The following is a 25301-nucleotide window of genomic DNA, read 5'->3' as shown; positions in this document are numbered from 1 at the left end:
TCCACCAACAATTCAGGGAACTTACAACACGCAAAAGACCCCTTATCAATTGCAATTTTGCTCCAAGGAAACTCATATCGCAGTGGAAAAAAGCGAGTAATGCATGTAAACTCGGTTTCTAATTTAAAAACCACACTTGCCCCGGTAAAAACGTCCCTGAACAGTGGCTAATTAGAAGATCACTCATAGAGTTAAATCCACTAACGTGACATACAAGCTGCTCTAAGGAAACCACAGATTTAGACTAACTTAAGTTCTTCTCATAGTAAAGAAAAGGCTAGTTTGTAACCAAATCAGTAACAATTCCGTTGTTTACGAAGAATAAAATACAAAAGTAGCTCCTTAAGAATTGAGGAGCTGGTCACAGCTCACCTCAAAGAGCGACTTGCTGGCTACGGGGCTTTGTTAGTTAGATAGTAACCGTCAGATCCAATCTGAAGCAGGAGTCGTTAGAAAAATCTAACAGCGTCTAGAATATAAAAGACAAATGCACGCTTAGTTGTATGCTCTTTGGCAAAGCGAACACAGAGAGAACGCTTCTGCGTAATACTCACTTCCAGTAATATCAACAAATTGCTTCCAAGCGGTTTCGAATCCCGCTACTGGGCCACCTTTCGTTGATGTGGGGAAACCGCGTTCGAATGCAGACCTGCGCATGGCTCCCGGAAGCGGAGAAGGAGCAGGTCAGTGAGGAGGTGAACTGGCGCGCTGTCCGTGGGTCCCAGGGCTGCACCTTGAGGGGCTCTGCAGCACAGGGCGGAGGCAGGCAGAACTCGGACCAGGCTAAATGCACACTGGCAGAGCAGAGCTGGGTATTGAGTGTACTAGAAGAGATGCCGGTTCAATGGGTGTCTCAATACGTCTCATGGGTCACGACGACAGACTTGCAGAGGAGGGCTAACCGGGACAGAGCTGCGCATGCTTGCTGGAGCACCAGAGAAGCCTCTGGCAGGAGCAGCTCAGGGCTGAAACACCGTTACTTCTTCAGTAGAAAGGGCGTCCGCTGCCCTTACCGGCACAGCATGGTGGTGGCGTGGCTCGTTTCCAGGAGACTTGAACCTGTGTGTGAAGAGTGTGAGAGGGCTACAGCGAGTCCTGTTAGATGCTCTCGGAGACCGAGACATGAAGCAATGCTAGGACTGCAAGAGGTCACCTTCCATTAGCGGTTCTCAGCACTGAAGTGTAACATATCAGCAACAAGCCCGGGACTTGTGTGCGCGCGCAAAAAAAAACAAAAAAGACGAGCGAGTGGTGCGCGCGCGCGCACACAACGGCAAAAGTGAAAGCTGGCATGCGAGTGGTGTGCGATGTGCGCGTACCATGATGGGAAAGGAAAGCCATATGGCGCCTCTGCTCGTCATTGTGCGCGTAAGCGCAAGCTTGTGGCCGGCAGCCTCTGGGTAGCACTTTCAAAACCCGCTTACTAAATGTCTCACTTGAGACAGTGCATGCGTTGGATCAGGCGAGACCTTAAAAACCAAGGCCATTCAAAAGGACCGGCAAAAGTTATTTCTCTTTAGTCATAAAATATGTTTTGTTTCACTAGTCACAGACACTGTTTTCAAAATAGCAGCTATTGCCATAAGGGACTCGGACTTTAGAAGAATTCCAAACATATTTTCACTACATTTTAAGGTCTGAAGTTATGATACATTACAATGGTTTAATATAGCGCAACGACTCGTCCTCGAACGGAACATCTCAGCGCTTAGATTGCAAGTAAGGTCGAAATTTGCCATTAAGAGAGAGAGATCTTCAGATGTCTTTTAAAGGCTGAAAACTCGGTGCATGCCCGGATATGAAGGGGGAGCGGATTCCAATGGTGGGGAGGAAGGTACAACAAGCATAGCCAATAGGTCTCGCCTTTGAGATCTTATAAGTGTTTAGCCATGCAACAGTTGATGTTGTTGCACCAACGATATTGTGCTGAATAACTAAACACTTATAAGGCCCAAAGGCGAGACCTATTGGCTATGCCAATGCTTGTTTCGGATATGCTCTTGAGATGGAATGGTACCTGTGAGCGATGCCTTCCTGAATGAGCATGGAGTACATTTTGAATTGTTGTCTTCTGTGTGGATTTTAACCTCTACATAAAACAGAGCTCTTCCCCACTATGGATAGCACACATTTTTGTGGATGTTTGCCGAGCTCCAGACCTTTGCAGATTAAAAATAGCGAAATCTGTTTGCCAACTGATTGCCAATAATATGTTATATGTTAAAATGGTGAATTGTAAACATTTGAATGTGTCCACATTTCTGTGGGAACAAGAGTGCCCTGTTGTTTCTACATGCAGAGTCTTGGCGTGCATGCGTGTCACGTAGCCCTGCAGCAAACAAAAACCGCACCTACCACGCACATCTCTTTATTCGTACGGAAAATAAAATGGCGTATTCCAACCAATCACTGGAAATACAATTTCACGATGTTTCTATTTCCCAATGTCTTGTTCATCTCACACATATTGCAAACGCACACAATCGGGAATCTTTTATGCAAATGCATCTGCATACTTTTATATACTAAATGCGTACGTCATCTTTCTGAACAAAAGCAAAAACACGCACACAAGCGAACACAATGCCCCACACTTACGAAAAAACACACATATTACATCATACGCATACAAAAAACAGGGAGCAGTCATACACCACACAAAGGCACATCCATTACAGAAATGCACACAGACATGTACTCGCAAAAAAGACATGCATACGCTGAAGGGCACACAAAACAACAGAGTTCGTAGCCAAGCACAGAATACAAACACGCAGTGAATTACACACGCATACCTATCTATAAACACAGTCACTCCTATATAAAAAATAATAATAATTAACACCATGCAAAGGTGTTAGAGAAGCTTTTGTATACATGCACAAACGCACAGCTCAAAGTCACAGTCATACTTTACACATAGTAGCACTAATACGGAGCTATATACCAGTACAAAGGCGTACACAATCTACACAAACACACAGGCATGCACAAAAGCACAAGCACAACATTCGCACAGCACACACACGCCATAAAATGTGATACACACATCATTGTACACATTTATTGCACAAGCAAACACGCATGAGCGTTTACATACACAATGACTCGTGCACAAGCTCACAAGTAACGTGCAGTGGGGTACACACAGAAAACTTGCTACTCTATGCAAGCACACATATAGAATACAAAGAAATACACATTTTACAGACGTAGACAGTCATACACAGGCTCGCATACATTGTACACGTAGAAGCAATCTACACAGACACACACATTGCACGTAAGCCCTCACACACCGATGCTCCTTTGTCTCTACTTTTAATGGCCACTCCTACATTCACCGACAACACTGACACACACAAATCTCATGTGCACTCACCCGTGTTTCTGACTCTTTAACACGCAGTTATATCCCAGCAACAAACAAGCAAACATACGCATTGCAAACGCCCTGCTCGGTACTGCATGCTGACAAAAGTGCATGTGACTTGTACAGAGATGTGCCTCGGTATAATATAGAAACGTAGAGGGGAAGAGGCTGAAGAGAAAAAGCAAGAACGAGAAAGACAGAATAAGAGCTGGGAAGACGCCATACACACAAGATGAAATATATAGGGGCAATGTGCGCTACATTTCACTAAAGAATGCCAGCGATAAAATACACAGGGCCACAGGGTGTTAGAAGGGAGGTCGGGACAGTGGAACAAAGAAATATAGCAAAGAGAGTGAACGGAGGAATTGATGCAGAAAAGTACGAATGACACGCTGCAGTGAGTCATGGGAAAAGAAGAAAAACGTGCATGGGAAGGGAAGGAAGCAAGCTGAACGGCAGGGCCGGTGTAAAAGGAGGCGAGAAGAAGGGAGGGGAGGCAAAGTAGCGGGAAGAGGAGAGGGGGCATGAAGGGATCGAAGGCAAGGGAAAGAAAGGGAAGATGGACGAGATTAAGAGGAGCCACAGATGGACTTCAGAAAAAAGAAGGGAGGAAATGGTAGAGGAGAAGACTCAAAAACACCGGAAAGAATAATGAGAAAAGAAAAAAAGGCTGCATGAAAAGAAAAAAAGGCTGCATGAAAAAAGGCCATTAGAAAACAATAACAAACGGGGCCCTCGTCAGGAAATAAAGAAGCAAGTAAGAGAAGAGCTATAGAGAGAAGAAAAGAAGAGGGAAATAAAAAAGTGCAGGGCGCGAGACCGAAGACCTAATAAGACTTAGAAAGAGAAAGAGACTTAGAATGAATAAATGACCAAAAAGAGACTGGCTAGGGCTGGATAGGTGCTACATATCGGAAGCAAATAGGAAGCAGCAGAGGTGACTGTGCGGGGGAGAAAAGGGTCTGGTCCACTGCAGGGACAGAATCAGAAAAGAGGCGTGGCCAAGGCGAGAACTCGGAAGAAACTGTGAGAGAGGTGGAAGGCATGCTGGAAAGGGAGTGGGCTGTAGGGGAGAGTGGATGACAAATATACATCGAGGATATGCAGGGTGAGAGAAGTGAGAAGGAGAAAAAGAAAATATAGATAAAGAGAATGCGAGGCAAGAAAGGAGACAGCTAGAGAAGGGTAGAAAGGGAAATCTAAGCTTTCCATGCTCTAAATAAACTTCACGTGTGGTGGAAACTCATACATTCTGATTCATAGAATTGGAATGATTGGGTATTTCCGCTCACAGACAGAACTCACTCACAAAAGTGAACAACTGACCAATCATATGGGTATCCAGTGGTCATAGTAGAGGCAGAGGCAAAATGTCGTGTTTTTGTTTTGGGAACGGAGGGGGCAGACATTCACAATATGGGGAGCACCAACAAACTAGCTAGTAGGTTTGTGAGTATTGACAGCTTTCGGTTGTTTTCAACTGTGGAAATGGATGCAATTTATTTCATAAAATGTTTGATTAATGGCATCTCTAAAGTGGGAAAGAACCAGTCACACCTGCTCGGATGTCAGACACTAGCAAGCCTCTGTTTTCACTCAGAGTGAAGAGCGCAGCAATCTCCCTGATAAATGGGTTCTAAAGTTTTAGTTTAACTCTCTGTTAACTCAGGGCTGGCACTCGCGTTCACTCAGCTTCGGATATGACAATAAACAAAAGCGTTGATCTACGAAGGGGGAACAGGTTAGATCTGCGAGTGGTGGAGCAGGTAGGAAAAAGACAATATACACATTTGCACAACGCCTACGCCTTGCAGCGAAGCATTCATTCTTACTGCCTGGTATTAGTGTTATACAGATAATTTCTCTCTGGTCCAAAACAAATATAAATTACAAAGGACGACAATCCCTTAGAATAGATTATTTAGCAATGCCCTAAGGTACCGGACAGAAAACCAAGACATCACAATCTTCATGGTTTATAGGCATATATATGCTTTACTTTTAGAATTGGTGGACAACATTATCAAACATAGTAAATAACTTCTGAAAAGAAAAAAAGAAACTTCTTGAACACGTAAAAACCTGGTAGCGGAGCTCCTCCATGCCTATGATGGCTAATGAGCTTCAAAGGGTGGCCCGTTGAAACCAAGAGCTAATAAAAACCAATATGGAGGGCGAGGAAGCTTTGCATGGAGGGTGAGGAAGATTTGCATAGAGGGTGGTTTTATCTCATTTAAAGGGAGGCATTCTGCTTAAAGGGAGGCATTCTACTGTCTGAAGACGAGTCCAAAGAGGCGGAGTTGAAAGGTTCGTTGTAACAATGTGGAAGGGAGTAAAGGACTGGTTATCCTGATGAGAGGACATTTTCTTCCTCTCGGCTGCTCCATGTTGGCAAGTTGAGCATGAGGGGTATTATGCTAAAGTCTGCTGCTGTACCAACGAGCCAGTACAATTAGGCAAGTCTTGTTGATGTGCAAACATATCTGTAATAACAAATCGCAGGACTGTTCAGAACTCAGTGCACTGTCCTTGGCAACAGTTTCAATAGTCTTATCGGTATCTCGAATGACGTCGAAAATAGACACATGAAGAAAGATGGAAAGATGTTATTCGATACTCCCTGTCTTCACAAAGGCAACTCTTCAAAGTGTGATGTACGGCAAAGAAATGTTGCAACTATGTATGCCAGGAAGAAATACACAAACAAGCATTGGTCGCGCGGCCGTGAAAGTGACGCAGCCGCACGGCCGCGAAAGTGAAAGTGATCGCGATGCACTTAATGACCCGTGACAGAGGAAAGACAGATGGCGGCTGCGCGCGTAACCGCAAGCTTGAGGCCAGAAAATGCCTGTGGTAGCACGTTCAAAACCCACTTACTAAATGTCTCGCAGTACAGCGCATGCGCTGGCTCAGGCGAGACCTAAAAAGGAACGACCACCACATTTTAGAGTTTGAATACGTCGTGGTTGAAGGTGAAGCTGGTTTCTTGATCCAAGGTTTCTTTGAGGAAGATAGGGGACTAGTTTATCCTCCAGATATCTTGGTCTTTAGCCTGACCTAGCTTCAAAGGTCAGATAGAGTAGTGTAAAAATTGCTCTTTTTTTTAAACGGGTAACCAATGAAGAGTCCTGAGCATGTGTGCCTTGTGGCTGTTTATTAACCAGTTGAGCGGCTGTATTCTGCACCTCCTGTAATTTTTATTGAAGGGATTCGTTGGATGCTGCGAGTAACGCACTTCCATAGTCCAGGCGACTGATTTTTAGTGCCTGGACTAGGGTCTTCCGGGAGGACACCGGAAGCCACTGGAATACTTTCTTAAGGAGGGGCATAAACCCACAGCATATGCCACAAGTGGCTATCACCTGCTCCTTCATCTATAGTTTGTTTATCAAAACGCCTAGATTTCTTGCTGTGTTTTTAGGGAGGGGAGCAGAACCGAGCTCTGTGGGCCACCAATCAGTTGTCCAAAGGGACTGTGCCTTTCTAAACAGTAAAATCTCTGTATTATCCCTGTTCAACCGAAGGCAGTTAGCGACATCCACGTGGCAATGTTTCTCATGCATGTAGTGAAACAGGTTTTGACATTCTCTAACTCTGGTGCAAGGGCAATGACCAGTTGTGTATCGGCTGCATATGAGAGTATTTCAAAGCCAACGGACTTAACCAACTGTGCCAACGGAGAGACATTGATGTTAAAGAGTGTGGGGCTCAGGAGGGAGCCCTGAGGCACTCCCCTTCCTAGGGTCTTGGATTGAAAGGGACCAAGAATAATTTTCTGAGTCCTGTCCTTGAGAAAGTCTGTTAGCCAATTCAGTGCAGTACCGTGGATTCCCGTCTCATACAGACACTGGATCAGGATAGGATACGAAACCGTATTGAATGCAGCGGACAGGTCGAGAAGGACCGGCAACGCAGGTGTGCTTGCATCCAAGGAGAGACTAAGCGAGTCAACTAGCGCTACAAGAGTGGTTTTTCGCTATGAGTCGTACGAAAGTCCGTTTGGGAGGAATCCAACAAGTGATGTGTCTCTGAATATGAGGAGAGTTGTCTGTTACCACGAGATTCTAACAGCTTACTAATTGAGGGCAAAAGGGAAATAAGACGGTAGCTTGCAACGTCCTTGGGATTGGCCAAATTTTTTTAAAGATAGATGTAACAAAAGCAGTATTCCATTCCTTAGGCATGGTTGTGGAGTACAAAGATAGATTACATAAAGAAGTAACCACTGGTGCAAGAGAATTGGATAGCATGGCTGTGGTGTGGGGGGGTGGGGGAGAGAGGCAAAGATCAGCTGGAGATCCAGATTTTGTTTTATCTAAGAGATCCAATACTTGAGTGTGTGTGATCAATTCAAATCTTTCCAATATAGCCTGGGAGTTGCTTACTGAAGAATTGTCGATTTCTGCATATGTTGGCGTCAATGAGTCGTTGTGAAAATCACAACAGATATTATCTATTTTTGTTTCAAAATGCAAAGCTAAGGTTTCACAGAGTGTTTAAGAATCTATATTAACTGAACTACAGTCAAGGGGGTTAGAGTGCTCCTTTAAGACTTTAAAAAGCTCTTTTGCAGAGTTTCCTGACAGTTCAATTCTGCCTATATTATAGAGTCTTCTGGCTGATTTGATTTTTGCATGCTAAGCCCCTAACGCTTTTTAGGTCTCGCCTGACCCAGCGCATGCGCTGGTCTGGCGAGACTTATTGAGAGGGCTCCAAAAAGTGCTACCAGGCCAGCCTAGAGCTACAGTGCATGTGCGCGGGCGCGCACGCCGCACTTTACCGCGATTACTTTCACTTTCGCGGCCCCACGGCCGCTTTGATTTTTTTTATTTAGTTATTTATTTATTTATTTATTTAATGTGTTTTTATATAGCGCGGACTTTACCCGAAGGCGTCAGAGCGCTTCACAATAGGAGCAGTAATGATACATAAGGAGAAAAATTACAAGTGAGCATGTTACAAAATCAAACGGTACGTTACATGAGGCAATAGTGACAATTGTGCATGTATCAAGAGCAAACAGAATACAAGAGGTAGCAAACGATACGTTACAAAAGGAAAAAGTGACGTGTGCAGGTTAAAAGAGCATACAAAGTACACGTAGAGGTGATGTTTGATCGTGATCGCAATCGCGATCACTTTCACTTTCACTTTCGCGGCCGCAGGGCCGCTTTGCATAGCCAATAGGTCTCGATTTTGGGACCTTATAAGTATTTAGTTATGCAACTGTTGCATGGCTAAACACTTATAAGGTCCCAAAGGCGAGACCTATTGGCTATGCCAATGCTTGTTTGTATTGGTGTCTGTGGAGAGTATATTTCGAAGACCTCCATATACGTTCTGATTTCTTGCAGTTAGATTTGACAATTTTTAGTTCTGCTGTGTACCAAGGGGCGTTAGGTCTGGAAAATTTGGTTGTGTAAGTGTTATAGGGGACCACTATTTCAAGAGCCTCAGCAAAGAACTCAGAGAACTGGCAGCATTAATGTGTGATGTATTGTCCGTGTCTGGGGTTCTAAACACAGTTTGAAAGCTGGAGGCAGATAGCTGATTCCAGCATCTTTTTCTAACCTTTTTTTCTATTTTAGATTTTGTAGGGTAATGTTTAACAGAGATATTACATTTAATTAAAAAGTGATCTGTCCAAAAAAGAGGTTCAGGTTCATAAATATGTATAAACTGGGAATTGGAAAACATAAGGTCCACAGTGTGGCCACAGCATGTGTGGGGCCCGTTTTTATCAAACGGAGATCCAGCATTTTAAGGTTAGACAATAGGTTAGCCACGTCGGGATGGGATGCTAGCTCAGTAGGATAGTTAAAATCTTCAATTAGTAGGAAATTAGGTGAAGATAGGACATAGGGAGCCATTAATCCAGTTAACTTGAGATTAAAATCATTCTTTGGGCCAGGGGGATGATATACTATAAATCTAAAATACCCAGTGAGACACGTCATAATAACGAACTGTACAATATTGTTCTTTACTACTTTATCTTCGTGGAATACGAGCTTTCAGAAGCCCTGTAGTGAAAACAATGTGCAAAACCAAAACTAAAGAAAAGTTTTAGAACATGCGGGTGCTTTATACCCAGGGCACAAGTCCTAAAAAAACAAGCATTTGCAATACAATAGGTCTCGCATTTGCGAGAGTTTGCTTTATTGGCATTGTAAATGGCAATGCCTTTCATTTATGTGTTGGTTTTTAAAAAATAAATAAAAGGCATTGTCATTTACAATGCCAATAGCTTAAACTCTCGCAAATGCGAGACCTATTGCATTGAAGATCTATGATGTCATACTGAGCCAGCCATATATATTCCTTGCTCTGGACCTTAGGCAATCCTGTCTTTGAACCAAGGCAACACACCTTGCAACCTGCCAAATACGACTGCTACTTAAAGCTCCATAAGACTTATTTGTACCCCAAATTTATCACGACTATTTATGCTGACTCATATCTAGGAAGCCGTGCATATGATATTGTCTTCTGAAATTAAAGACAATATTGTTGTTGCATGTTTAGAAAAAAATAATTTCCTTACCAAACTTCAGAAGCAGATGATCAAAATTTGGCCTGCCATCCTGAGTGACCCAGCACATCCTGCTTTCCCAGCTATCCGTGAGCTTGGCGGAGAAAACACATGGGCAGTTAGGAAGGAGATAAAGTCTAAAAAACATTGAATATGTGAAGGTAACAGGATAATCTATGTAATCTATATGGTGTATGTCGTAGCATAGGCTGTTGCGAGTCTGGTCCACATTCTGGTAAAAAACGAATGCCTCCTTCTCCATTTTTGGTCCAGTACTAGCCGATAATATTGAACTAAACGTTTAGGTAATACATGATACCCTGATTTTGCGCCGACTTATATAAAGAACATTATTATAAGTTTAGTCTCAAAAACTTAAACTTGCAGAGTAGCACAAGCTGTAAATAATTTAATAGGTATGCAATTCACCTACAGTTACTGCATTAACAATCCAAATAAAAATAGAACCAAACACTCACTTCTTGGTGTACTTATTGAAAAGTACAATTCCTATATAGTGTATAAAATGTCTTAAAGCCGCCAGCGTGTTGACCAAGTGAACCCTCGCAAATCAAGCTCTGCAACTCATCTAAAACAAAAATGTAACTTCACATAGCCACGACCACGGGACGTGTGTAATAACGACGTTAACGTTAAAACGGCAATGACTGTAGAATAAAAACATGATCGGTAAGAAACACAGCTCTGAAGACTGCTGTTTGACGGTTTATTTTCCGAAGACGGAAGATAAATAAAGATATTTACAATTCTCAATAGGGATAGGAAATATTTTAGAACGGCTCATGTGTGTGGGGGGAGGTGACAGATTGACCTCTTCCGGGCTGTGGGATATTTTTGTTCCGGTGTACGGGTTCTTCCGGGTAGCCATTTTCTAACCAATCAGAGAATTCTAAGAGCCGCAAAACCATGAAGTCCCTCCTATTACTCTTGTTTGCCTGTCATTTACTAGAAACTAGCTTTCCAATTGCCTCTCACTGTCTTCGTGTATTGAAGTCGGTTTGGAGTCCTAATGCCGAGACGTTTATAATCGGACGCATACCAAAGGCAATCCGATTTTAAGAGTCCCCTGGCGGGAGGTAAGGCCCCTGTAAAGCAAATGTCCAACAGAATATCTTTTTCTTGAAGCTCAGGTCCATGTCTGAAACACCCAGAGGATCACACTGCAGCAATACACTGCTCCTCACAGTTCCTCCCACCAACTGCTCTCTGGAATTCCAAGCACAAGTAATAACAGTTCTGAAATTCCTGAGAGTGTCCCGCGAGAAGGGTACCTACATGTCTCGAGCTTCAAGCAGAATATATATAAACACAACGTACCCTAGTTATGTGCCTCCAGTTTGACTGGAGAGAGTAACAAGCAGCATGCGCTGCCCACCCCTCGCGCACACCGGCTCCTTGTGCATGCGCCGCTGCCATGTTTAGGTCAGGCAGCAATGCGCAAAACAAACAAAAAGTCCGAACAGTGCGAACTAAAACCGTAGTTGGTGGCCGCTGCTTCCGGATTACACGGAAGTCAGTTGGGCCACTGAAAACAAAGTTAAGAAATACGAGAACAACACTAAGCCAATGGCAAGCAGCAGGAGAAACTACCGGTTGCTTGCCAACATATAGAGATTACTTTAGGTCTCTGAGACAGCGCATGCGCTGCCAAGGCGAGACCTAAAAAAGAAGTGGGAGGGCTAACCTAGTTACCCAGGATGCAAGTGATATCACGGCTGTTGACATCACGGCTCTTGGTATCACAGAGCTTGGCATCACAATTGACATCAGATCTTTAGCCCTCAGAGCTGCTCTTGACTCTGCACCTCCGCCTTCTGTAGGCAGATCATACAGCACAGGCTAGCATTCCCCGCCTGCTCGTGAAGAGTCGCCACTTTCCGACCTGCTCTATTGCAGCCATGCAACAATGTGCCCATCTCCTCTCATTGTCACCACCTTTGCCCGCTGTAATTCGATGGTCACCTGATGCCAGATTTTGTTGTGCCCTGGCTCTTTATTTTTGTCAATGGTTTGATTATCTGGCTATTTGTATGGTATCAGATAATTTTCTGCAGCACTCAGCTGGTCATCTACAAAGGGAAGTCTCCACACCCCTGCCTATGTACCGCTGATTGGTCTTCAGAGACAACATCTATCTGCAACTAAAAGATGGTGCGAGAGTGAAGATCTCTTCTTGCTGAAACTGCACTCACATGCACCTGGACGGAAAACGAGGGGATCCCTTGCGCTCTGTGCCCCTCAGTTGATAAGCATTGTGCATTGAATTGTATTATCAAGAAAATAGCTTGCAGGAACATAGTGACTTCACCACCCACCCTGCCTCCTATGCCCACCAATGTTCCTGTAAAATGATCCCTAGAGAGAGATGCTACACCTGAACTCATCCACTTAGCATACTCATCCAGGGGTAGATATTATGAGACAAAGAAAGGCACTCTATGTGGGGAAAGTCGGTGTGTCAATGTAGAAAATGTATTAACGGTTCGGGGTGGAGGGGTACCCTGCTATTTATGCCAATGTGAGGATTAATAAGATCGTTGCATTGGTGTGGCAAGAAAGCTTACCCTTGCTTAACATCTAACTGGGCTGGAACTAGCTACTCTGCTTATATGGCACCTGCTATCTGTCACATCAAAACCTGAGGAGACACAGGGCTGTTTATGAGACTCATTCTGATTCTGCTCTATTCTTTTCGCTATGTAGGAGTCTAGACAGACCATCCAAGAAACCAAACCAATGCCTGTGTTATGGAAGATGTTGTGACTGCCATTACATTTGGTCTAGTGACTAATCCGAATAAACTGTTATATTGCAAAACAGAATGGCCCTGGAAATTATCCACAATGCCAAGAGTACATTTGTGCCATATTTGGGACAGAATGTTGTACTTACATATCCAACCCTGTGCATTAGACAAGTTCATATACGAATATATCACACTAAGAGCAATGTCAGGAAATTACATGAGAATTAAAGTGCCTTTGAAATGAATAATATCACCATCTCACCTTGGATATATGGGATATTTAGAAATTGGGGAAAGAAGATTTCAAAATAGCATGAGCGATATTTCTTGTTGTGATAACTACATATATTTGTTTCAAGTATGAATATGTAGTATTCAGTGCATTATAAGAAAGAAAGGCTTTGTCCCAACTTATTCACTTAATTTTACCAAAGATGCTAACAGTTATGTAGAAAACCAAAAATGCAATGATATTGATTTGCATGCTAAAATTATTACACTGAACATTATTGATTTGTTACAAGTTTCACCGCACAGTGGAAAAGGAGAGATTAGTGAAATAGTTTTTAGGTCACTACAATCTTTCATTTTCCCTGGAAAGATTAGTCATTTAAGTTCTGCATATGAAGTGCAGGATACAAAAAACACTGGCCCAGAGCCAAGGATCCCGTATGTGATTTTTTTGTGTTTAAATGTGAATCACAGTTGAATGGAGATAAGCAAATTAATGCACTTTCTTGTGCAGTACCTTTATTTAACAAGCATTTGCAATGCAATGGGTCTTACATGTACGCGACTTTAAGCTATTGGCATTGCAAATGACAATGCCTTTTATTTATCGGTTTTAAAAATTAAAAGAATAATAAAAGGCATTGTCATTTACAATGTCAATAGCTCAAACTTGCGTAAATGCGAGACCTATTGCATTGCAAATGCTTGTTATACATACTAAAAGCACTATCAACATCTTTACATTAATGCACAGTAACAAGCATTTTAAATGTACTACGATCTTGTTATTCTGATGTGGACAATGTGCATTTAGCCTGGCTGTTCAAGAAGGAGTAATCTTCTTTTGAATGTAGCATAGATAATTGGGAAGTACAGACCACCTTACTACTGTACCCCACTGTATCAAGTCTTCAGCGTCTTCCTACAATCTTCCCAAGAGAAGAGCTAGGTAAATGCTTGATTGCTGCTATCTAGAGATTTTATGTAGTACCATGCCTTGCTTGATCAAAGAAGATGTTTAAAAGGAATGTGAAACGTAAGTGAATTAAGCATTGTACATTCAAACAGCTCAGACAGTAAAGTACTGGTCTATTGTTGTGCGAATTTACACCTAGAATAGTTTTGCTGCATGTTTGATTTTTGCTATTATACATGTATTAGACTTCGGGTAGGCCTCTCGGAGCGGTGATTTTCTTCCACAAACCGCTATGTAATCGCTTGTACCAAACCACTATTCAGTGAACTAAATAAATTCCTTTCATATACTCTCTGTTTGCATACTGATGAGCTAGCCTCTCTTGAGTGGACCTTACAAACCAATAACACAGTAGACCATTTAAAGCCCATTCCTATGAGCTGTGGATAAAATATACGTGTATGAACAAGGATGTTTTACATGTAATGCTTCATAAAACAAAGTTTATGAGAAAAGATCATCAAAGAGATGAACGTTTTTAGGAGAGGGATATTGATTTGCTGAGCAAGCGATTACACAGAAGCATTTTGCATTTTCAATACAAACAAGGGTATTTGCAAACCAGTCCCGACCAACTTTTTTTCATAATAGTAAACAAATCTGGCCAAGCATCATAGAAAAAATGCAAGACAATGAAACAGGGAAACAATACAATCACAAACTAGCATACACGCGAACAGACCCGACTCAGGCGGAAGTCTCCCAATTTTTAAAACCAAAATTGCTTTATTTCAACTATCTCATGCCTGAAATTGCCACTGCCTCAATATTTATCAATACATTTCTAATATATTTCCAAAATCTCCCACTTTCCAGTAGTAAAATGTTAGCATTTATGAACTAGGGGTGCCATTGGAACAGTTTTTTTACAGTCATTGTGGTGTAGGTCCCATACCGACTTCAGTACACCAACAAGAAAAAGGTAAAAGTAACTTTATTAAACAACACTCCAGTTGGCGCACCATGACAATGGGTGCCAACCAATAAAAAAAATCCCAGTAAATTCACACACTCACCACTGTATGATTTCAATTTGGCATCTAGTTTGCACAAACTCCTGTCTTTAAAAGCTTCACATTTTTCAAAGTCTTCTACTGAAATTATGGTATATCGGCCCCCCTCCTGCCCCCGAGTCCACAAACATTTTAAATGGATAGCCATCAATCTAAATCTTGCCCTTATGATCTCTCACACTATCATAATCTAGGACCGATGATTCCAGTTAATCATTAAATTCTTCTCCACCACCTTCATCACCAAACACAAAATGTGACTGTCACACCATTCACCAGATGCCATGTCCTTATAACTTATATCACAAAGCTCCCCAGCGTATTTAGATATCGAGCTTTTACATACTCGAGCAGAATGACCTATTTTTTACATTTTAAACAAGTTACATTTCTAGCAGGGCATGACTTATCATTCGCCCAATGGTTCGTGCTAACAAACCTCACACATCCATTCCTCGGTACAACTTTATATTTTTCTTTACTTATGTCCATTTCTTTACTATACTATTTTTCTAATTTGGAATTCCCTTTAACAACACTGACCTGCTGCCTATCTACACTTCTCTCATCCTTTAATTTATCCTCATTCATCACTCCGACGCACTTTGAGGTATATTCACAAGAACGTGTGATAACTACCGCAAGAGTAGCGTAACGCAACTTCCAATATCGCAGCCCATCGCAGGAAAATAAAGTGGAATTCACAACAAGGCGGTACCATGCGATAGTCCGCCGACACTGCGGACAATGTCTGCGATACAACCACCACCATGGAGATAAAACCACAAACCAAACCCCAAAAAACACGCGATGGGCCAAAGCGCGATGAGGAAATCCGCGATAAGCAGCGCCAGGCCTGCAACACACACCTGGCAGGCCGAAAAAAATCACCATAAAAGTAGAAAAAACACCCACACCCAAACCGACCCACACCCAAGCACCATGGAGGCAGCCGGAGCAGGCGCAGAGGATGAGCGCAACACCACAAGCACCCCGGACGACCATCCCCGGACATCGGGAACAGGGAATGGCAAGGACAAGAAGACAAAGAAGATGGAAGTTCAGTCCGCAGGGGAACAGGATCATAGTCACGGAGGTGATGGAACACCATCAACAACTCTTCGTCACCTCCAAGGTGTCATTGGGCACCAAAACTGGAATATGGCGGGACATCGTCGACAAGGTGAATGCCATCGGAGAGCACAAGCAGACAATGGACGAGGTCAAGAGGCGATGGAATGCCATCAAGCGGAAGACCAAGGAGAAACTCTCCGCAAACCAGAAGGCAGCAATGCAGACTGGAGGTGGGGGCCCAGCGCCACAGCTCGTGCTGGATGATATGGAGGAGCTGGTGTCGACAGTCATCAGTGTGGAGACTGTGGCCGGAGTCGGGGGACTGCACACTGCTCAACGGGACACAACACAATCGCAACAGGGTGATTGGCCACCTGGTACTGGGGGTGCGGGTGGAGATGGCCACGATGGCACACAAGCATAATCAAGCAGGACACAGTACACAACCACATTGAACCTGGCTCCTCGCCCAGACCCACAGACTGTCACAGTGTACAATGCCATGCTGTCAGAATGTCAACCTGTACCATGCGGCTACATACATGTGGACACATTGTGATACACAATCTCCCCTTAACATCGCAGGGGCATCGTCAACACCTCCTGCAGAGCAGTCCCAGCCACTCTCCATTAATGACGAGGAGGACAACATCAGCATCGACGCACAAGCCCTCCTAGACATTATTGACCTCATACGCGACTCACCTCCAGGATCAGGGCAGCCCAGCTACATCGAGGAGACCCCACCCACCAGCCAAACCACCCAGCAGGAGGCACCCACAGCCCTGGCACCATCCCAAGTCCCCCAGGAACAACAAATGGTCTTCCAAATCCGTGTGCTGGAGGGCCAGATGGAGACGGCTGAGCAGGTGCGGGTGGGGTTCGAACTCATGGCTGCCAAACTGGACGCCATCCTTCAGTGTCTATGTCCACCCCATGGTCTCCAACGAGCCCTGACTGACATCGCTGGAGTTATGACACGGCGAGTAGAACAGCTGTCCGCTCAGAGTGACTCTAGCGATACCAGCCGTGAGCTGGCACACATGCGGAGGCTCATGGAGGACATGGTGCTTATGGAGGGGGAAAGGATGGCAGCCACCGCTGCACATCATCGAAATGTAGCTGGGATCTATCATGCCCTGCAGACCTCCATCATGGCATTGCCGAAACAAGGCGTGGCGCTGATAAATGCTGCTGCCCCCACACCATCCACATCCCCGCCCCCTGGTGAGTCAGTGCCTCACAGTGCGGCAGACGTATCCACTCAGGCCCCTGATGTGTGAGTGGCACACAGTGGCGCAGCCGGTACTGCAACACCCACAGGGGGGCAGGGCACACATCCGGGGACGAGAACGTGGATGGGTTTGTGATCAGGAGGCACTAGCATTCATTTACGCCACCTGGCCCGTTTCTGCTTGGTGCCGCACATGGTCTCATGACCTTCCACTGACCCCCGATACACTCCGATGCACTCACCTTGGACAGTGACATGGACTGCAACATCCTGTTCGACGACCAATGACACGGCGGACAGACTGAGGACTGTACCCTTCCTCTTCCGCAGTACATGTCATCCCCGGATGGACTCTGGCTGGCCCTCTACGGGCCCATATTGTGTAGTGTGCTCGGCATTACCCTGTAACGCTCCAGCTGCATAACTGCACTGGATGTGCAAATAAACATCCAGTGACGCACTGCTGTGTCATGTCTTACATCATTCTTACATCATTCAGGTATGGATGTGTGGATGAATGTGGGGACAGTGCCTTCCATTGCGTCAATGTTCATCCTGTGGGATGCATTTTGTGTACCTGGTCCCGTGAACACTACAACAAGGTCACAAGCATCAGTCACTTTCTTGTCCGGACAAGAACTGGACCACGCCCTGAGCCCACGAGTCATTGTGGCAAGCCCTAAGCTGGTCCGGTGTATGGCAGGCTAGACCACTTCGATGACGCACCGAGGGGGGGCCCATCATTGCTACCCGTCGCAGGCGTACTCGCTGGTGGTGTGCAGGTCACTGGTCTAGTCGTCAGCATGTCACAGCCACTCCCTGAGGGCAGGTTTGAACACACACCACACCCATCCGGCACAGGCGTCACTGGCCATGTAACTTCGCCAACATAAGGGTCCAACGACGTCACATTATCCTCTTCCGGTGGTGACTGGGGATGCACAGGGTTGGTGGCATCCGAGGCCAGGCGCACGACACGGCCTACCGCCACGTGGCACAGACTGGGGTTGCACAGGATTGGTGGCATCCGAGGCCTTGCGGACGGCACAGGCACCCCGCCACGGGACGGTGACTTTGGGTGCACTGAGTCAGTGGCACCTTAAGCTGCTGAGCGGGTGTGCAGCCTGCGATGATGCCCCGTCCCGGCGGTCCGGACAGCTCAGGTTTACTGTGCCCTGCTGGACCGCTATGTAGGTCAAGAGCAAACGGGCAGCGCAGGCCTACCGACACATGGCGTCACTTCCGGGATCCCAGAGTTAGTGGCACCCATTGGGCTGAGCGGTTGTGCAGCCTGCGATTGTGCTGGGTGCACTGGTATGTCCTCTGCCATGGAGTAATCAAGACCCAGCACCAAACGCGAGACCTGTTGGCCTGCGGAGCGTGGCTGCATGGTGTTGAGGGTGCCATGTCCGCGGGCCCCGGGCTTGTGACTTGCAGCGGCACGTGGTGGGATCTCCTGTCTACGCGCCGGTGGCGGAAGGTGAGCAGTGAGGCCTGGGTGTGCATGGACGTGCATGGGCGAGCAGGCGATGTGGTCTTGTGCAGGTGTGTGTACTGTGCCAGTCATGTATCTTGACTCTGTTTCAGCGGGCGGCTTGGACTCAGATGTGTGACCTGGTGAACTGCGATACATACTGGCATGTGGTTGGAGACACACCGGTGGCAGCAGGTGAGCAGTGTGGACTGGGTGTGCAGGGGTAGCACGCTCTCCCTCTCTCTCTCTCCCTTCTTCTCTTTCTCCCCCTCTCTTCTCTCTCTCCCCCTCTCTTCTCCTTTCTCTCTCCCCCTCTTCTCTCTCTCCCCCGCTCTCTTCTCTCTCTCTCCCCCGCTCTCTTCTCTCTCCCCCCGCTCTCTCCTCTCTCTCCCCCTGCTCTCTTCTCTCTTTCCCCCTCTCTTCTTCTCTCTCTCCCCCTCTCTTCTCTCTCTCTCCCCCTCTCTTCTCTCTCTCTCCCCCTCTCTTCTCTCTCTCTCCCCCTCTCTTCTCTCTCTCTCCCCCTCTCTTCTCTCTCTCCCTCTCTTCTCTCTCCCCCTCTCTTCTCTCTCCCCCTCTCTTCTCTCTCCCCCTCTCCCCCTCTTCTCTCTCTCTCCCCCGCTCTCTTCTCTCTCTCCCCCTCTCTTCTTCTCTCTTCCCCTCTTCCCTCTCCCCCTCTCTTCTCTCTCTCCCCCTCTCTTCTTCTCTCTCTCTCCCCCTCTCTTTTCTCTCTCTCTCTCTCCCCCCTCTCTTTTCTCTCTCTCTCTCTCTCTCTCTCCTCTTCTCCTCTCTCTCCCCCTATCTCTCTCTCTTCTCCCTCTCTTCTCTCTCTCCCCCTCTCCTTCTCTTCTTCTCTCTCTCCCTCTCTTCTTCTCTCTCTCCCTCTTCTTCTCTCTCTGTCTCTCTCTCTGCCTCTCTTCTTCTTCTCTCTCCCTCTCTTCTTCTTCCCTCTCCCTCTCTTCTTCTTCTCTCTCCCTCTCTTCTTCTCCTTCCCACCCTTCTTCTCTCTCCCTCTTCTTCCCTCTCTCCCTCTTCTTCTCTCTCTCCCTCTTCTTCTCTCTCTCTCTCTCTCACCCCCCCTCTCTTGCTCTCTCTCCCCCCTCCCTTCCTCTCTCCCCCCCCTCTCTTCCTCTCTCTCCCCTTCGCTCTCTCTCTGTCCTTTGATGTGCGGAGGACACACCTTCTCATCATGTTTTTTGCCTTGCAGGCTGGGACCTACGGATTGTCCCGAGGGGAGCGGCCACGTGTCTTCATTTCATTTCAGTGTTCATTTTAATAAATTTTCACTTGTTGCTTCGAAAGTGAATGTGTGCTGCTGATTTCTGTGTCGACACATGCATGTCACCAGTTGTGATTGTGCGACGTCAGGCAGATTATTTTGTGCATGTTTAGGTGTAGCTGAAGAGGCATGTCTTTTGTCGGGGGTGCCAGGGAGGGGTGGTCCTGGGGGTGGTGTCGGTGGGTGTTGTGGCCCTCTTGGCTGTCCGGGCCGCTTGATGGGTGGCCCTATGGCATCTGTTGCCCTTCCGATGTGGCCCTGGGCTGTGCTCCTTTTTGTTGTGCAGGCTGCCGTCCGACTTTACACCAGGGCAGAGCAGGTGTAGATTTCCTGGTGCTAACGTGCCTTATCACCTGCTTTGTGTTTTTATCGCAGTTCTGTCTGGTTGTTGAGAATGTTGAGGTGTGATGTTGTCGCGGCTTTTGGCACGGGAACGCCCACTCTGCATCTCAATAGCAATAGTTGCGGGGGTCTCTGTGGCAATGTTTTTTGCGGCTGCTATCGCGGGTATACTGGTGCTGTGGGCTGTTAACACCAGCTTGTGAATGGAGTGATAGATTTATCGCAACTTTGGCTGCGATAAAGTGCCGTTGACTCGGCGAAAGTTCCTTGTGAATATACCCCTTTGTTGTCAACTCTTTGCCTCTGGCAATGTCCGGAGCATCTTACAATGTAGGATTTCAGGCCCTCCATATTTTTTTTATTGAAGAATTAGATGTGTGCCTCATTAATTGGTCATAAATAATATATTCATCTGATTACCCGTTAATGCACAATTCACTTGTAATGCCCTCAATCCTGTCGCAAACTAATCAATAGATTCACAACTTGTTGTACACAAGAGAAAAACTTGTAGCGCTTCAAAATGACAGCTTTTTTTAACCGAAATACACATCCAGCTGTTTAATAGTTTTAACATCCATTGATAAATTATCTACAGCCTGCTGATTGGGAATATCAGGAAGAGTGCAATATATTCTCAACCCTTATTACCCAAGGAATAAAATAACATAGCTTGTTTCCTATCATTAGCCATTCTTTCACTGCCCGCAGCTAACATGAATATTTTGAATCCATCAATGCACTCCTTCTATGGAAGTACAGGTTTTCCAGGATTCGGCGAAAACGGTAGTGGAACAGATAGTGATGCAACATTTTACTCATAAATAATGAATTAAAACAAAGTTGTCACCTTTGTCCCACATTCCTTTAACCCATCAATATGTTGTCACATTTCCAAATGATGCAACCTCAGAAGTAGAGACATACACTAGTATACAGTCTGATACAATTTTATATATACACACACACATAAAACATGTAGATGCACGAATTGCTACTGTACCCGGTACAAAGCCATATCTCATCAATATATCACACGCTGTTCAGTGTGAAACATAAACATCAGCCACGAATTAATTACATGGCCGTCCATACAAGCATGTACCCATACACAATGCCATTTACTGTGATAGATGTCAAAAGCAAAATGGCACCGCCATGCACAATGGCATTTACTGTGATGAATGGCCAAACCAAAATGGTGCCGCTCGCTGATGTGGGGTCACGTGTGCCACTCAATTTCCGAGGAACTACAATGCAGCTTCGCCTCCAGGCGGCTCCATTCTTGACCAGATGCTCCCTAACGCCATGACCTAAGTATAACCCCAATTACCGTTGCTGGATACAGGTTTCCAAGCTGTCAGTACGGCAGATCAGCTCCACCTCTGGGTAACTTCACCCTTGAACAAATGCCCGACCATCTCCAAAAACGGTTCATGCCTCTGGAATGCAGCAAAACAGCCACAGCTCTGTTGCAGCCCAACCCTTTACAACATTACATACAAGTCAAGGCAGGAGGGTCGGGGGGGGGGGCTACTAGACGTCCACTTAAGCTTTCCTTAACTGAGATGAATGTCTGTGCAAAGTCAGTCGGAGATCTTCCGATCTCACTGTTGAACCTCTGTCACCTTCACTGCGCTGATTTGTGGCTAGGGAGTCATCCATTTGTTGCCAAAATATGGTGTATACTGCATACAGTCTCCAGTACACCAACAAGTAATAGGTATAAGTAACTTTATTCAGCAACACCCCAGGGCAGGCTATCTGGCCTCCATCCAGCTGCCAACTTCCCTCATATTTAAACATAGATAATTCCAAGGTTCTGTGTTCTACATTTCATACACAGAACATTGGTAGAGCATCAAAACATAAGTCATGACCAGTATTATTACATTTCAACCAGTACACACACACTTGGAAAATCACCAAAAGGTGGTATTTTTCCGCCTTACCAGTACATACACATACATGCCAACGTTTTATAAAAGGAAAGTGGGAGATTTTAGAATAATAAATCGGGCGAATTTATTTTTCCCATTGACTAAATCTACGCCTGAATCGGGTATGTTGTCATGCATGGGACTTGAAAGTGTGCTACTGGAGTACTGGATATCAGAAATGGAGATACATGTTTCCCCCCCCCTTACTTCTCAGGAGCATGGAGAAAGCGCTATGGCAGACTGAAAGCGAGTGACAAAAATGCCATGCAGGTTACTGGCAGTGAAAACTAGGAGTCTCACTACCTCAGTCCTGGTTGGCAGTATTCCGCCGAGGAATCGGGTTTTTGAATGCAGGAATCTTGAGGCGCGAGAGAAGCCTGGAAATCGGAAGTCTCCCGTTTGAATAGGGAGGGTTGCCATGTATGAAGCATTAAAATGTATGTTGAAGAACACAATTTAAAAAGTGTTCCAGACCTGCCTTAATGATCCATAACCGATAATCTGAATAAAAAGAGAGACCAGGTTAAAAATAATTACAGAATATTTTATGTAAAGTTCTCTTTAAGTATCCTGTCTGGGCGTTTGCAGAATCTAAAATGTGAATAAATGTCCGATATTTCTCTATGGGAAACATGGCAAACCTAACTCAAATTGCTTCTCAATCGTCAAGGTTAACCACTGTGAAGAATTACAATGGCCTCTATTATACAGACGGTAACATATCCAAAGATTGAGGGGCTTATTTATAAGCCCCTTGCACCGCCGGTAGGTCACTTTTAGTGACGCTGGAGACTGCTCCATATTTACCAGGCAGCACTAAGTCACTTTTTGGCTTAATGCTGCCTTATAAATATTGTTCCCTTTAATGCAGTTTTCTGGCGTGTAATGGGTGTTGCTGGCGGCCTTCCCAAAAACGTACGCTTCCCCAGGTGAGGCGTAAGGAAAGCACAACGAAGAGAAATATCTTTATTTCTCCTCTTTCAAGGAAAAAGCCTTGTGATTGTTTTTCTACTGGAAGGTTTCCCTTAACGCAGATACCTTTGCACCATGGTGCCTGCGTAGGGGTATGGCAGCCCATTGTGCGCCAGCTCAGGGGAAAAGTACAGGAATGCGCCGTATCTGATAGATACGGCGCATTCCTACCCATTTATTTTGCCATAGGGCAGGTCAGCAGTAAGGCCTGCGGCGCTTCCCTACGGCAAAACCTCAGAAATTAAGCTCTCAGTTTCTGCAACTTGAGAAATCACAGAAACTTCTGCATGGTATATGACCTTACCAAGATGGCCGCCATGTTATCTCTAGCTTCCCTCGGAAAGATGGCTGCCACCCACACCTCTGCCCCAACCTGGTAGCTACTGCAGGCAATAGTTCTTCATAAAAAGGTCTTATTTTTACCATAGTGAGCACAGCAGCATCTTCTCCAAATTTTCAAGCGCGGCACGTGTGTGTACCCATTCCCGCCGGGCGGGCTGCGGGTTATTCTCGTGCCCGGAGGACATCTCTGTTTGTCTTCTGCTGGGACTCGTCACACGGTTCCCACTGCGGACTCCCACCGGCGTTGCCATCTGTGTGCGCAAACCAACATCTGTGCAAGCCGTGCGCGGCAAGCCGACTAATAATCCTCGGGACCGTTGAAACAGTTCACCGTCGTCTCTGTGCTCTCTGCACGAGTCAGGGCGGGGATATGTCCGGAGCAGCGGACATATTGAAACCAGGCATATAGTGCAGAGCTCCCGTGGTCTTGACAAAGTTCCGCCTGATTCCTTTATGACAACGAGCTGTCTGTCAATTTACCATGTTTTCGAAATTGCCAGATTTGCCGCCAAAGAGGATGTTATTCTCTATGTATATTACAGAGAGACGGTGTTTCCTTAACCCTTCAATAACTCAACTTCCTTTATTTGATGCGTTTTTATATAGCGCGGACTTTACCCGAAGGTGTCAGAGCGCTTCACAATAGGAACAGTAATGATATATATAAGGAGAAAAATTACAAGTGAGCATGTTACAGAATTAAACGGTACGTTACATGAGACAATAGTGACAATTGTGCAAGTATCAAGAGCAAACAAAATATAAGAGGTAGCAAATGATAAGTTACAAAAGGGAAAAGTGACGGATGCAGGTTACAAGAGCATACAAAGTACACGTAGTGCAGATCGGAGCTTCCGAATCCCCTCTACTTCCACGGACGGAGTGATCTCACAGTCGCACACGCACACACACATCACACGCTGGTGGGGCCCATTACACCAACATTCATCCTACCACTCTTATCCGTGCCATGTATAAGGGGAAACGCTTTCTGATACCTAACCAATATGCATGTACCCTGAGGTCAATGGCATCTACTAGTTGCTATGGATCTGGTGAAAACATTTCTTTACAATATGCAAATAAATTCAATAAACATGACCATAAATAACCACCCGACACAGTAATTCAAACAGAATATTTGTTTATCTAAAATTGTAAGAAAAGCCAATTAAATGCAAATTCATTTCTCTCATATTTACCTATTCTGGCTAAATGTCAGATCCTAAGTCAGAACCGGTCCTCAGTAAAGACAATCAAAGTTTCTAGCCGTCATGTAGAGTCACCGTCCTCTCTCCGTCAGCATCGGGACCTCGGATCATCAGTTCGGGAAGAAGTGGCGCTAGACCTCTCTAGTCTACTAATATTTATACTAAAAATTACATTCTAAAATGTTACAATCATATCGAGCAAAACGGATGAATGGCGGAAAATAATGTTGTCTTGGTACATTGAGATACAATGCGAGATTTTCTCACACATTGATCCTCCCAAATAATGAATAGAAAATAAGGGGTCCATAACTATTTCGTTACTTCTACGGATGTCTCTTTTGGATAAAATGTATCCCAGTTGTGGGATCATTACAAGTTCATAAATTCAATATTTCGGGTTTGTAACAAATTCCATGTTCAGGGGCACTTGGCAGACTTCCTGGGCTTGTCGTCATGATCATGGCTTTTCAGTTCATCAAAAGTGCAAGGTCACAGGCAGTGTGAAGCTTCCTTGCAGAATTTCCATCTTCTCGAATGC

The 25301-nt window shown here is 45.3% G+C and overlaps 1 protein-coding gene across 3 annotated transcripts in view; it reads right to left on the bottom strand.

Annotated features, from left to right (window-relative positions):
• The window catches only part of BARD1 (BRCA1 associated RING domain 1), a 489699-nt gene extending 465746 nt beyond the window's left edge, over positions 1 to 23953 (bottom strand). The window contains exons 1-2 of one of the 3 annotated variants that reach the window (XM_085648554.1): positions 23631 to 23750; positions 9921 to 10002 (exon numbers count right to left, since the gene is read on the bottom strand). Coding sequence is in view for 1 of the 3 variants with exons in the window: in XM_085648552.1 (XP_085504678.1) it covers positions 23631 to 23800 (170 nt within the window). In the remaining 2 variants the exon portion in view is untranslated. Of the gene's footprint in view, positions 1 to 9920; positions 10003 to 23630 lie in introns of all 3 variants that reach the window. The other 2 variants (XM_085648552.1, XM_085648555.1) reach the window with 2 other exon arrangements.
• Positions 23954 to 25301: the final 1348 nt, after the last annotated feature.

Source organism: Triturus cristatus, chromosome 3_2 (assembly GCF_964204655.1).
Source record: "Triturus cristatus chromosome 3_2, aTriCri1.1, whole genome shotgun sequence".
In the NCBI taxonomy this organism is placed as follows: Eukaryota; Metazoa; Chordata; class Amphibia; order Caudata; family Salamandridae; genus Triturus; species Triturus cristatus.
The sequence above is the reverse complement of the archived record's forward strand: the minus strand, read 5'-3'. Positions and strand labels throughout refer to the sequence as shown.